This window comes from Sminthopsis crassicaudata, chromosome 5 (assembly GCF_048593235.1).
Source record: "Sminthopsis crassicaudata isolate SCR6 chromosome 5, ASM4859323v1, whole genome shotgun sequence".
In the NCBI taxonomy this organism is placed as follows: domain Eukaryota; kingdom Metazoa; phylum Chordata; class Mammalia; order Dasyuromorphia; family Dasyuridae; genus Sminthopsis; species Sminthopsis crassicaudata.
In genome coordinates this window covers 89,297,355-89,312,289 of record NC_133621.1, presented here as the reverse complement: position 1 = coordinate 89,312,289, position 14,935 = coordinate 89,297,355, and the positions used below count along the sequence as shown (strand labels likewise).

At 33.2% G+C, this 14,935-nt stretch overlaps 1 protein-coding gene across 13 annotated transcripts in view; it reads right to left on the bottom strand.

Moving 5' to 3' along the window:
• The window catches only part of KMT2C (lysine methyltransferase 2C), a 243,898-nt gene that overhangs the window by 27,549 nt on the left and 201,414 nt on the right, over window positions 1-14,935 (bottom strand). For 11 of the 13 annotated variants that reach the window (XM_074267425.1, XM_074267415.1, XM_074267418.1 and 8 more), the window contains 5 exons: window positions 12,082-13,764; window positions 4,641-4,853; window positions 3,268-3,432; window positions 2,509-2,650; window positions 2,169-2,316 (listed from right to left, as the gene is read on the bottom strand). In XM_074267425.1, coding sequence (XP_074123526.1) covers window positions 2,169-2,316; window positions 2,509-2,650; window positions 3,268-3,432; window positions 4,641-4,853; window positions 12,082-13,764 — 2,351 coding nt within the window. The remainder of the gene's footprint in view (window positions 1-2,168; window positions 2,317-2,508; window positions 2,651-3,267; window positions 3,433-4,640; window positions 4,854-12,081; window positions 13,765-14,935) is intronic. The other 2 variants (XM_074267421.1, XM_074267420.1) reach the window with 2 other exon arrangements.

The window sequence follows — 14,935 nt, the reverse complement described above, 5'->3', positions numbered from 1 at the left end:
AAAGCCTTTGTTTGATACTCAAAGGTTTCTATAACCTTTTCTCTTTCTACTTTTTTAGTCTTCATACATTTACTCTGATATTTACTCTTCAATTTTATGACACTGCCCTCTTGCATGTCTAAGAACAATACACACCATCCGTTGTCTCCAGACATTTTCTCTAGTTATCTTCCATCTTTGGATATTCTCCCGCTCTCATTTTTGTCCTTTGACTTTGCTAGCTTCCTTTCAGTCTCAAATAAGATCTCTTCTTTTAATCAATTCCAGTGTTTTCTCAGTTTTGATTAATTTCTATTTATCCTTTACATACACTGCTTTGTATTTTGTTTATTTCTTGTTTCCTCCCACTAAATTGTAAGATCCTTGAAGACAGGTGCTGTCTTTTGACTCCTTTTTTTGCATCTCCAGAGCTTATCACAATGCCTGTCACTTGATTACTGATTACTGATTAATGGATTCATAAACTGAAAATCTATGTTTCTTACAATGTTACTTAGTACTTCTTCAGTAACAATCAATCCAAAAAACACTTCTTAGATATTTAGTATGTGCCAGCCATTGTGGTAAGCTAAATTTTGGGGATGTAAAGCAAATCCGAAAAAGTCGCAGTCCTTAACTCTTATTCTGTAATAGTGTAGCACAACTTATATCCTTTAAGTTCGAATGAGAAAAAACTGAGAATCATGCTATAAATGATATGGCTCTAGGAGCTATGATTTGATATGTCTCTATAAAAGAATAATATCACATAGGTATTTAAATTTAATTACCTAAAAATGTGTACAAGGGGACAGCTAGATGGGGCAGTGGATAGAGCACTAGCCCTGAAGTCAGGAGGACCTAAGTTCAAATCTAGCTAATACTTCCTAGCTGTGTGGCCCTGAGCAAGTCACTTAACCACAATTGCTTTAGGGGGTAAAATGATTTCAATAACAATTTTTGGCAAGACATGATGTTTATAAAGTGTCTTGAAATGTTTCTTGAAGATGCCACAGTGTTTGTTTCTTAGAAATACATATTTCAGTTTGGCAAAAATCAAAGAATATCTCTAAAATACCTAGTATGTAAGTACAAAAAATCAAAGAATACTTACTCATAAGGAAGATTACTTTTTAACAGTGGTGGGGAGGTGGGGAAAGGGGGATAGATGGCAAGTACCTCTGTTAAGTCAATGCAGAATACATAGAAACAAAGAAACATCTAAGGCAATCAGCCAAGGCAGGCAGTAGCAAATGGAAGAGCTTATGCTGTTTAGGAGGGATACCAAGGTGGTCAATTTAGCAGGACTGCAGAATGTGAGAGAATTAGTAAGTGAGGCAGGAAAGAAAGATTGGGGCCAAGTTCTAAGGAATGTTAAAAGCTAAAAAGAAAAGTTTAAACTTAGTCCTAGAAGATAGGAAGAGGTTACAGGAGTTTAGAAGGAGAATGACAGAACTATGTCTAAGGAAAATTTTGAAATGATATATAAAAATTATATACACATAGAACACATAGAAGATATTAATGGGGTGGTATGTATATAGTTAATAATTATTTATTAGGTACTTACTATGTACCAGGCCCTATTGCTAATAAACAATATGTATACAAAGAAAGGCAGCAACCACACAGAATAAAATAATAAAATTAACTGGCAATTAAAAAAATATTTTGGAAATCTTGAGAATTGATAGAAAGCTTTAATAATTTTGTATGAACTACAGAAAAGACAGTGCTAATTCTATCAGTTATGTTAGCTCAATATATATCATCAGTAAGAATCACAATAAATCATTTATATTTTTCAAACATATTTTTACAATCCTGTAGAGAAGGTGTCTCATCAGAGGCTTCCTATCACAGGTCTCATCCATACCTTGGTTCCTCTCCTCCCAGGGGAAGCAACTGAATTAAGTGACTTGCCCAGGGTCACACAGCCAGAAGTATTAAGTGTCTGAGGCCAGATTTGAACTCAGGTCCTCCCGACTTCAGGATTGGTACTCTACGACATCAACTAGCTGCCCCTTGGACTTAACTTTGTATAAAAGTTATCCATAAAAACAACCTAATAGTTTAGTGGATGAATCTATCATACATTGATTTGTAAAATCTATTGTAAAGTTAAAAGTTGTATATGTACATCTTCCCCTAAAATTTTATTTATACTTCTGGGAATATGAAACCTTTACCTTAACTCTTCGTGATTGTTGTGAGGTGGTGTTGGAAGTGAAGCAGGCACATCCACAGTCTTGGGACCCTGGGCCATAGCTCTGACCAGGAGGTCATCCTGTGGTTTGAAGGGCAGTTGAAACTGTTTAGGCCCAAGAGCTTTAGAAACTGAAAACATAAAAGCACAACAAACATTAAAATTGATAATTCATGTGTATGTGAAACTTGACAAAATAAAGTCAGCTAAAGAAAACAATTAATTCCCAATGTGTTTTTTTTCATGTGTTGAAGTAAAATAATATATTTTATACTTTGGGTAATGACAATTTGACATTTATAAAAGTGTCAGGTTCATCATACCATCATGGCCCACTAACATTCCAGCTCTGCCAGCAAGTTCCTCAGTGGTTGCAAAGCCATTTGCCATCTTTTGACAGGTCACAGGAGGAGGAGTAGGAGGGAGAGAAGCCGGGGGTGTGGGAGGGTTACTCAAGTTATTCTGCTGGAGACCAAAAAATATAAAATAGATTTAATTTAGATTTTTTTCAATAATGAAAACAAAACACAATTAAACGAAGATGGAGACAATGACTTAGTGATTTTAGTAATTAGGATCTTCACTCCTAAATGGATACTTCAGTCCTAATTGGAAAATATCTCTTTACATGTCTTTATGGAAAAAATTTAGTTTCTTCTATAAGATGGATCCTCAGACATGAAGCCCTCAGACTTCAGAACTTTCAGAAAAAAACCAATTTGGAATCCTCAACTCAGGAATCTTCTCATCAAATTGTCATAGAAATTCTTTGCTGATCTAAGTGCCCTGATAAGGAACTGGGAATTAATTTTCACGAAACTGTTATTAAAATGCATTCTCTTGGATAACTGCAAATATTTTACAGCTATGTCATGAACGTGAACCCATATTTATGGGGACAAAAGTAAAAAGTCCAAAAAGGGCAATCTTTATCAAGGAGAGTTTTTTTTTTTTAATTTGTTTGTTTGTTTGTTTTTTCACTTAGATGAGATAAGGTTAAGAATATAAACACAAGAAGAAATAATTTAACAAAGTTGTCTGTTTGAACAAGGCAAAAATAGATGGGAAAAAAAAATCCATACCTTGTAGATCAACTGAGAATAATAATCTGAGACCCCTTCAAGGGTGGCACTGCCAAAAGTTCCTAGAAGGCGATTTCCACTATTACATTGGCCACTGCCATAAGGAAGAAAGTGTGCAAAATTCACTCCAATTATTGGTTCCATTAGAGGAAGCAGAGAGAGCTGCTATTAAAAAAATGTAAAAGTGACACAGACGATAAATAGAAAGCAAACACTGTTACAGCATTAATTATCGTCTTTAAGCAAAATAGCAAGACCCAAAGAATTATGAATTTAAGGCAGAATATTTAAGGCCCTTTCCCCCAAAACAAATTATCAACACACTGGATTATATTAATGAGGGAAAGTAAAGAATATTAATTTTACATTGTTATAAAAATAAGATAGAAATTCATCTTTTTTATTATAGCCAAAGCAGGTTATTAGCGAGCAAATAAATTTGCTTTCTGCAAATTTCTGGGATTTATTGCTTCTCCCCCCCAAATCAGGAATGGGGATATGCTGAGGGGTGGCACAATTGATCTTACATTAAATTCAATCAACATAACTGAAGCAGTAGATATAATAATCAATGGATCTAGAACCAGGAAGACTTGAGTTTGAAGCTAGCTCAAGTAACAGTTGTGTGATATATTTCTTATTCTCTATCTTTCTCATTTGTAAAATGGGGATAATATTGGTATCTAAATCCCAGGATTGTTATGAGAAATCAAATGACATATTATTAGTAAAGTGCTTTGTAAAACAGAAAGCTCTAAATAAATTCACTTTTTTTTTATTAAAAAAAAAAAAAAAAAAAGCAAAAAACAAAAAACAAGAATGTAGTGTGTATGAAACACTATTTTAGGCACTGGTGAAGATATAATGTTTAAGACATGTCAATGTATGGGGAGAACCTACAGCTCTCTATGTGTAGAAAAATCATTGTTATTTTCTTGGTTTCTAAGATCAGAGGAAATAAATCATTTCCCCTATAAGACTGAGGCTATTAACCTTTGTTTTAATGAAAACTCAATAATCACTGACTTCCATCATCTAAGCAGAAAAAAAAAAAAAAAAAAAAAAAAAAAAGAAGGCTTTTATTAGACCTTATCATTATTATTAGATGTTAGGCCTTCTATGACTAGGTTCTGCCAGAGGCTATAGCACTGCCATAATAGGTAGGGAAATGATCAATAATGAAGTTGGTATGTGTATAGAATCAACCTCAATGATTCTCTATAGTCATTTTTCAATGAAGATAAAAAAAAAAAAAAAGAAAACTTCTCATTCTAACATCAAAAGCAAAGCAGTTGTGTTGATTTCAAAACAAAAACTATATATGTATATATAGTTTTCTCCCAAATCTCAATGAACTATCTCTAATAATTCACCTGTTTCAAGTGGGCAAATGTGTCTGTATTAGAATAAATGGATTGTTTTTCCTCTTCATCTTTTTTTCTTTTCTTAGATCGAGGTGCTGCCTTTTCTCCAGTCCTTTGAGTCCGTTTGCTCCGTTGCTTCTTGGTTTCATTAAGTACATCTGTTTTGGTTTGCAGGTTATTTCCACATCCAAGGCCACTTTGGATCCGATTTCCTGGAGTTGGCTAGCAGAAATATGAAAATCAAGAAATAAGAATGGACCATTCATGTATTTGATATTTGTTTCATGATATGTATTACTCCAACCCACGATTCAATACATTTGGTGCCATATGGTGATAAGGAAGAGGGCCAATAGCAACAAATAGGATTTGTTTCAAAGAAGCTATTCATATTTGGGGACATTGTCTTCAGTTCAATACACCAAAGGACAAAAGGAAAGAGAAAACAAGTATTTTTCAAATGAGATCAAAATGGAAAACAACTATTATATTTTCAGAGTCTGACCATACATTTTGTTATTGCTAACTAGGAAAAAAAAAATCAAAACAAGGAAGAACATAAAGTATTGTGTTCACGCCATCTTAATCTACACAGGTAAATCTTATTCCTCCCTGATAGTTCTGATCTACAGGGTCAAAATTTGAGAATAAAGGTACCTAGGAAATACATTGGCCTGTTTTAAGAAGCTTTGAGAGACAACTAGAATATTCCTTAATGAAAAAGAGAAAAAAATACAACACAAATGTATTATATTGACCATTCGAATTATAATATTTATAAACCTAGAGCCATACATATATATTGGACAAATTTGAATTAAATCGGGTTAGATACTTCATGTAAACTTTGTTTCTCCTTTTCATTACTTTGTGGCTAAGTATTAAGAAGTATTTCTTGAGGAAATAAAACTTATTTTCTTTTTTGAATGCGGATGCTTCTCCTTTCTCAAGCTAGAGATTTGAAAAACTATCCAAAGAAATGTACAATACTTAGATAAAAATTCTTGAACATTTCAGTTATGTGTGGAAAAGTATATGATACTTAATAACAACTGTCAATGAATTCAAATGACACTTGCAGATTAAATATGTGAAAATTAATTCAGTGAAAAAGTAGTATTTGGTACCTACAAGACAAAAATGAAGTAATATCTTTAAAAATATTTTTAACTGTAAACTTACTTAAATTCTTGCTGTTGTTATTACAGAGAGATAAGAAAATCAAGGATCAGCTCTAAAGAAACTTTTAAAGTAGAAGCTAAGAGTACATACTTAGAAATAGATCATCATTTTTAGCTGAAAGATTTCTGAGCAAAATATAGTACACACAAAAATCTAATGAAGTAGTAAAGCTAAAAACAGCTTTGGTTTATTCTGAAGACTAAAAAACAGTAGGTTTAATAATCTGGATTTTTCTGTCAGTATTAAGAGAAATAGGAATATCTAATCTTAGTTAATTACAGCCAAAATCAATGTGTTAAATTATTAAATCTGGCTCCTTGATTGTGTGATGAGGAAAAAAACGCCAATATTTATGCAGATTTGAAAATGGGAGATAGTATAAAACACTAGAGCATTTTTATATACCATTCTCATCTTCCTACACTACTTCTACTTTCTAGCTAGCTTCTCTATTCTACAGACTAGCAATAAACTTAATATTGGTTTCCATATATTTAACAGAAATGTTAACCACAATAAACTATAAGTTATTTTCATTTAGATATTTTAAAGATTTGTGATTTTATCAATGTGGCTATTCCTTTCACCAAGGCAGATAATAACCTCTTTGTGCTTTTAAAATAAATTTAATAAAGGATCTTCTTGAATGATTGTAGTCAACAAAACAAAACAAAATCTAGAAGTTAACTTACTGGAAATCAAATCTGGCCAGGATACTTCTTAGCAAAAACCATATATTCTACCATTGGTATCAACAATTCAGTTCTGCGTTGTATAATGTGTTTTGAAATTCAGTTTAATTTTTAATAAACTCTAACTAGATCTTTTAATGTATCAGTAGTTAGAATGCTAGTCTTCATTCAGAAACACTCAAATTTCACCATCCGATAATTATAAACAAAAGAAGTCATGCCAAGACACTGTATCTCACTAAATCCCAGTTTCCTCATCTATAAAACTGATAAAGTATTTGTAATCTATGAGGTGAGAAACAAATGACTTAAAATATGCATAAAAAAACCTCTTTGCAAACTTTAAAGTATAAATGTCAGCTATTATTGTTAAGAATTTAACTATTAAACAGTATCAACTTTTAAAAACAATTACTACATGAAGCAAAACTGTTACACAGGTTCAAAGACAAAATTTTCCCCCCCAGTTACCAAGATAATAATAATTATCTTTTTTCCTCTGAATAATTTCTTCTTAATACTAACTTGATTCAGATATTCCCAAATAGACAGCTCCAGGAATTTATCTCCAACTCTTAGATGAATCTTTTACTGTTATTGCAACTTCTACTTTTCTAAAATCAAGCTTTTTCTATTATACCTCTTCTATTCACCATTTCTCCCAATGGAACAACCATTCATCCATTTTCCTCTAACAGATCCTTTCATTCATTTCTCAGTTACTTTCTGTTCTCTCTTGCATCTAGTTCCTAGTCACTTTAGTATAAAGCAGATCTTTTGGTCACTCAATTGAACTATTGGAATACCTTACTAAACAGGTTTGGCCAACTATTATTCTGTGTTGCCTTGAATTAATCATTCATCCTGCTGCCATTATTCCTTATGCACAGAGTGGATCTTTTCAATTCCTACATTACTTCAATAGCTATGTATTGCCAAATACATAAACTCCAAATACTTTAGCCTGGCTTTTATGGTTTTCTAAAAATATGGTACCACTCTACCTTAAAAGCCTCTTTTCACAAGACATACTTCCAAATATTCTACATTCTAGCTAAGCTTAATTATCTGTTCCTAAATTATCTGTTCTAAACCTGTTGTCCTTAAACTTTTTAAATAGGGGGCCAGTTCACTGTCCTTCAGTCTGTTGAAGGGCCGGAGTATAGTAAAAACAAAACCTCACACTCTGTCTCAGCCCCTCAGCCCATTTGCCAATTTGCTATAACCTGGCGGGTGGCATAAACGTCTTCAGTGGCTGCATCTGGCCCATGGACAGTAGTTTGAGAACCCCTGCTCTAAACTTTCTCACTTTCCTGCTTTTGTTCACAAACTGCTTGTGCTAGGAAAAGCCAAGATGGCAGAGAAAAGACAGGATGGGGAAGGGGAATACAGCCTAAAAACAAAGGGCAGCAATTATAATTTCAGATAAATCAAGAGCGAACATGGATCTAGTTGTAAAAGATAAGCAGCGAAACTATATCTTGCTAAAAGGTACCATAGGCAATGAAATAATATCAGTAATTAAATAATTAGGGTTTCTATAATTAAATCTGGAAGAGGCAAAAACAGAAAAATTCTATAGACCCAATTTCCCTATTGAGTATTAACACAGAAATTTTAATTAAAATACTAGCATGGAAATTGCAACAATGTCACCAAGATCATACACTGTGAAATTTATGCCAGAAATGCAGGGAGAGCTGGTTTAATATTAGGAAAACTGTCAGAATTATCGACCATATAAATTTAAAAAAAACTAATAGAAATCATATGATCATTTCAATAGATGAAAAGGCTTTTTTTAAACTAAATTCAGAATTCATTCCTAATAAAAATAAGAGAGCATAGGGATGAATAGCACTTTCCTTAAAATGATAATATCTAATTAAAACCATAAAAAAAATATAATGTATAATGGGAATAAGCTAGAAATCTTTCCATTAAGAGCAGGGTGTAAAGCAAGGATGCCCATTATCACCATTAGAAATGCTATCTATAGCAATGAGAAAAAAATTGAATCAAAATAGGCAAGGAAGAAACAAATCTATGAATCTTTGTGAATGATATGATAATGTAAGATTAAGAGAATCCTAGAGAATCAAATAAAAAACTGCTGAAATAATTAAACAATTTTAGGAAAGTATCAAGAAAACCCCCCCCACAAAAATAACAGGCATTTCATATATTCAAATAAAGCCCAAGCAGCAAGAGATGATAGAGAAATTTCATTTAAAAGAACTGTAGACAATCTACCAAGACAAACCCAAGAACTACGAAACAATTTCAAAACACTTATCACACAAATCAAAACAATTCAAAACTGAAAAATATCTATTGCTTATGGGTAGGTCAAGCCAATATAATAAAAATAGCAATTCTACTTAAGTTAATTTACATATTCAGTGGTATGCCAAGCTACCAAAGAATTATTTTATAAATCTAGAAAAAAATCATAACGAAATTTATATGGAAAAACAAAAGGTCAAGAATAGCAACAGAATTAATGGGAAAAAAAGAATCCAAAAGTAGGTGGCCTAGCTGTACCAGATCTCAAACTATATTATATAATGATAATCATCAAAACTATCTGCTATGGCTAAGAAATAATGCACTAAGTCAGTGGAATAGGTTAAGTGACCATAGCAGTCTAGCATTTGGTAAACCCAAACATCTCAACTTCTGGGAACTTAAGACAAAATTGTTGGAAAAACTGGAATACAGCATGGCAGAAATTAGGTATAAACCAACATCTCACACATGAAGACATGGTCAAAACAGGTAGATGATTTAGATACCATAAGCAAATTAGGAGAGAAAAGAATAGTTTTAACAGATCTATGGAGATGGAAATAATTAATACCCACATAATAGGGAGAATTTACAAGATATTAAAATGAATAATTTCAATTTTATTAAATTTCAAGAAGTTTTCCACAAAAGAAAAAAAAAAATTCAACCAAGATCAGAAGGAAAACAGAAAAGTAAAAAAAACAGTTTTTACAGCCAAGTGACTAAGATAAAGGCCTCATTTCTCAACTATACAGAGAATTGAGTCAAATTTGTAATAATAAAAATCATTCCCCAACAATAAATGGTTAAAAGATAAGAACGGGCAGTTTTCAGAGGCTCTATAGAAATATTAAAAAAAAAAAATCACTCTATCCCTCTAAATCAATATTGATTAGAGAAATGTTAAACAACCCTGAGATATCATTTCACACCTATGAGAAATGATAGGAATGAGGAAAAAATGTATCTATCATCAATAAACTGCTGATGGACTAGGGGACTATTTCAATCGTGTTGGAGAATAAGGAACTAGACCAAAAGAACTATAAAACTTTCTATACCCTTTGATTCATTAATACTACTACTATGTCTATATCCCAAAGAAATAAAATAAAAAGGGAAAAAACTATATGTAGAAAACCTACACAGCAGCTGTTTTTGTTGTGGCAAAGAATTGGAAACTGAGGGAATGCTCATCAATTGGGGAATGGCTGAACAATCTATGGCATGTTAACTGTGATGGAAGTGCTTATATATTACTATAAGAAAAGATAAGGAGGTTGGTTTCAGAAAATCATGTCAAGACCTACATGAACTGATGAAAAGTAAAGTGGGAAGAATGGGGATATCAGATAGATAGATAGATAGATAGATAAATAGATAGATAGATAGATAGATAGATAGACAGATATAGTTATAGCTATAGTTACAGCAATGTAGTAATGATATAAAGATGATCAATCATGAGAGATTTGATAACTCTAATGCAATGATCCAAAACTATTCCAAATGATTCAAGCTGAAAAAAATGCTATCTACCTTCAGGAAGAGAATTGATAAATTCAGAATATAAATCGAAGTATAATTTCTCTCTCTATCTCTGTGAAAACTATGGATAATATGGAAATATTCTGGATGACTTCATATGTAAATTGATGTATTATTTGCCTTCTCAGTGGGTATGGGAGAGGGTAGGAGGATAGGACAAAATCTGGCACTCAGATTTTTAAAAATAAAAGAATACTGGGCAGCTAGGTAGGTGCAATGGGCAGAACACCAGCCCTGAAGTGAGGAGGACCTGAGTTCAAATCTGATCTCAGACACTTAATACTTCCTAGCTTTGTGACTCTGGGCAAGTCATTCACCCCAATTGACTTAGCAATCAATCAATCAATAAACAAACAAACAAACAAACAAATAAATAAATAAATGAATGTATGAATAATAAAAATCTAAAAAAGAAAAAAAAAAAAAAAACAAAGGAAAGAATAATAAAAATAATAAATTAGAAACTAATTTTTTGAAAGACTGAAAAAACAAAGACTACTCATTCACTATTGCTGGAACTATGAATTGTTCTATGAAGCAACTGTGTAGATAAAGTGACTATAAAATTTGTATAGTCCCTGATACACAGAGATCCTTGATGCTAGGCATATGTTCTCTAAAGAAGTCAAAGAAAGCTTCCATATATGCCAAAATAATCATAATGGTATGGAATACAATAGCAAAAAATTCAAAGCACTATTGATACGTATGTATTACGAATATATAAGAATATTGCTATGCTGTAAGAAATAACAAATATAATAAAATATAGAAAAAGCACTTAAAGAGTTATGTGAACTAATATAAAATGAAGAAAGCAGAATCAGGAAAAATTAAATAAACAAATGAACAATTTAAACTGAATGTTGACAAATTATCATATCAAACCATGGTCCCAAAGAAGTAGTATTAGAAAGACAACATCTTCCCTTCAAAGGCGTGGAAAAATCAAATATAAATGTGAATGACAATAGATTAATGCTATACTTTATTGCTTCCTTCACCATAATAATAGAATATCAGATATTTGAAAGAACAGAATACATATTCTTATCGACAAAACAGTACCCTGATATCAAAAGTATTAAATCTAGTACATATGAAATTAACATAGTAAAAAAAGAAAAATAAGAACTTCTGCCACAATTATACTATTTCAGAACCAGAGGAAAAGTATAAAAATATATCTAAAGAAGAAAAATAGAGTATTAACATTCATTTGGAAAGAACCTTAATATTTAAATTAAGGAATAAATCTAAAATAAGCTCAGCTAAAATACATTTCTAATGCCATTGGTCATAACAGAGATTTTGGGAATAAATAAATACTAACATCAACATAACTATGATTTCGTCACTCAAATGAAAAAAGATTTTTGTTAGTATCCCTTGATGAATATTCATTAACAAATTTAATTAACTTTAATCAAATGATTTGTTAAATACATTTTTTAGGCAAGGATTAAAGGAAGGATAACAAATATAAACCAAGAAGCTAATCAGTAAGAGTTTTAATGTGTTCAATGTTCATTAATGAAGATAGAGAACTCTTCCTTAAATAGCAGAAAGATTAATAAGACTATCATAATTTAATTTATAGCACTCTACAGGACAATCAATATAGGGAAGGGGAAGTGAGGAATGGAACAGTGCTATCTATAAAACAGAAATCAGGGAAAACAAAAAAAGATATTGGGAAGAAAAGATTCTGATGAGTATTAAGAATTATTCAAACTTACCAGACCTTCAGCTGATTTGTGCTTCTCTATTAATTTATTCCCAGAACCTTCCTCTTCTAATTTCAATCTGTCTTCAGATTTTTTATTTAAAAGGGAAGATGTCTTTTTATTTTTCAATAAATGTTTCAAAAGTTCATTCCCTGAATCTCCTTTTGAAGGAGGAACACTCACTAACTGGGTTGGACTCTGAGCTGATGAAATAGATGAAATAACTTTCTCTTCTGTTTTAATGCCAGTTTGATCCTCCAGTTTAGGCTCAGTTTGGCCAGGACACTGTTCTGCCTCAGCCTTTTCCAGTTTAATTTCTTGAATATTTTTAGGGACTTCTGAAGTGAATTTTACAAGTTCTGTGTCTGCAGTGGACTGATGATGTGGATTCCTTTGTGAATAACTACTACTGGAGAGATTGTCTTCCAGTTCTGAAGAAGGTTGATTTATCTCCTCATTAGTAGCTGAAGACTCCAGGGGTTCTGCTGACTCTTGCTCTACCAAATGAGGAGTGAGCTCATTGGGGGTGACCACTGTTGGGGTTGAGGTAGGTTCTGAAATACTTGGAGTTGGTGGGGCAGTTATATCTGAATGTGGAGTTGATGGTGCCTTTGTCGACTCTGCATCATCATCTTTCTTTTTTTTCCTTATTCTTTTCTTTTTCCCTTTTTCTTCTGGAATTATATCAGAATACAATTGAATAAGAGACTGGCTAGAGCCTGAATAGTTTTGTATATGAGATATCGTAGTCTCTTGACCACATGGAGGACCTGTCTGTGGTGCTGTTGATATCCCAGGAGTAAAGGAAGGCCTTATTTGACCTTGTGGAAAATTGTTCCCAGAAAGATTTCCATGTGGTTGTTTGACAGAATGGAAAGTTGGACCACCACTAAGAACTGGTGGCTCAGATCCAAAAGGGGCAGGGCCTATGTGCCTCCGTTCATTGGTCTGCATAAAAGTTTGATTGGGGGGTGAATTCACAGATCCCTGTTGCATACTTTGCTGCTGTAGTACCTGTCCCATTTGTTGTTGATGTTGCGGAGATTGCTGAAGTGGTCTAGGTATGAAATCACAGGGTAAGTCAGAATTAAAAAATGGAATCTGGGACAAAGATCTATTATTCAATTCTGATCCAATCATGCCATGCTGTTCCATTTCTATCCTCTGTTGCAAAACTCTCTGCCGGTCCACTTCTTGCATGAGTTGAATTCGTTGCCTTTCCTGCTGTTCTCTTAAACGTTCCTTCCGTTCTCGCTCCTGAAAACTTTCACTGAAGGGATTATTGTCATCAAATTCTACTCTGGGAGGTGGGCCACTTTGTGGATTTGAATTTGAAGTAGAGCCTGGGGCTGGAGGATTGGTCTTTATTGGTATGGTAGGCATTGGAGGCTGCATTCTTGAAGCACTTATAGGTAGACGAGGAGGGGTATTTGTAGGCTGCCAACCTGGCAAATTTGGCATTCTTGCAGGATTGGCCTGATTAGGGATAACAGATGTATGCTGTTGGTGTTGAAGCTGCTGTGATGCTATGGGAAAATTTGGCTGACTTATTGCTGCTGGTGATCCTCCAGGAACCATTGTGGGCTGAGGCTGGACTCCTGGAATCAAGACAGGAGGAGCCATTGCACATTGTTGTTGTTGCTTGATTCGGTAATCCTCAATGAGTTCAGCATGTTCTTTTTGTTGTTTTCGAATCTGAAAACACAGGAATCTCATTTATTTGTATGCAGTATTCATAGTCCATTAATTCATTCAATATAAATTAGTTGAGCACTTACATGAAAGGCTTGGTAAATGGTTAAAACCATATTAGGTAGAAAGGACTTTTTTGAGAATAGAAGTATTTTTCTGGGACAGCAGGAGGTTTAGACAACAAAGTTGCAACAGTAACAGTTTTAGATAATCAGTATTCTTATCACTAATATTTAGTTAGTTTTCTTTTATCTAGTTTAGTTAGTTTTATCTTTTATCACACCACTTTGGAACCGCTGAAAAGTACAGATTTCTAGAACTAGCTTGAAAAGAGTGAAAAAGCAGGAAGCTTAGTACAGTGATAAATCTATTTCCCTAGGGGGCAGAATCCAATATTAAAATAGATCAAATTCAAAGTTAAGAAGCAGGCTAGAAAAATGATTAAACAGAAAAGAACCTGACTACAAAAAACTGCTATGGTGACAAGGAAGCTCAAGACACAAAGTCAAAAGACAATAACATGAAAAACATTCAAGCAAAGCCTCACATTGAAACACAAGCTGGACAGGATTCCTAGAAAAGCTAAAGAAAGAGTTTTTTTTTTTTTTAAAAAGAACCAAGAAAATGATGTCCAAAATCAAACAGGAGCAATAAAGAAAACCATGGGGGGGGGGGGAAGAATGGTAGCCAAAGTTAGAAAATTATGAATAGAGAACAACTTTTTAAAGAAGCACAAAATATCACAAAAAAATTCCTTGCAAAGCAGAATTAGCAAAATGCAAAAGGAGATACAAAAATGAATATTTAATGATTTTCAAGTATTCTAATTAAAAAGATGAGTCTGATAGGAAGAAGGAAAATATCCTGGGACTAGGTTTGTAGGATGCAGAAATGGTGACTGTTGTTGTTAATAGTTACTAAAATCTGTTATGATGATAAATTTAGATAAAATACACATTTTTAAAGAGAAGGGGAGAGAGGGAGAGGGAGGGAGAGAGAGAGAGAGGGAGGGAGGGAGAAGGAGAGGGGGAGAGAGAAAGAGGGAGAGGGAGGGAGGGAACAGAGAAAGACAGACAGAAGGAGAGGAAGAGGAAAAAGGAGAGAATGCCGAGTGTCCAAAGTAAAATGTTAATTAGAAGGGCAGTGATGAATCAGAAGTATTTGGACTACCCTA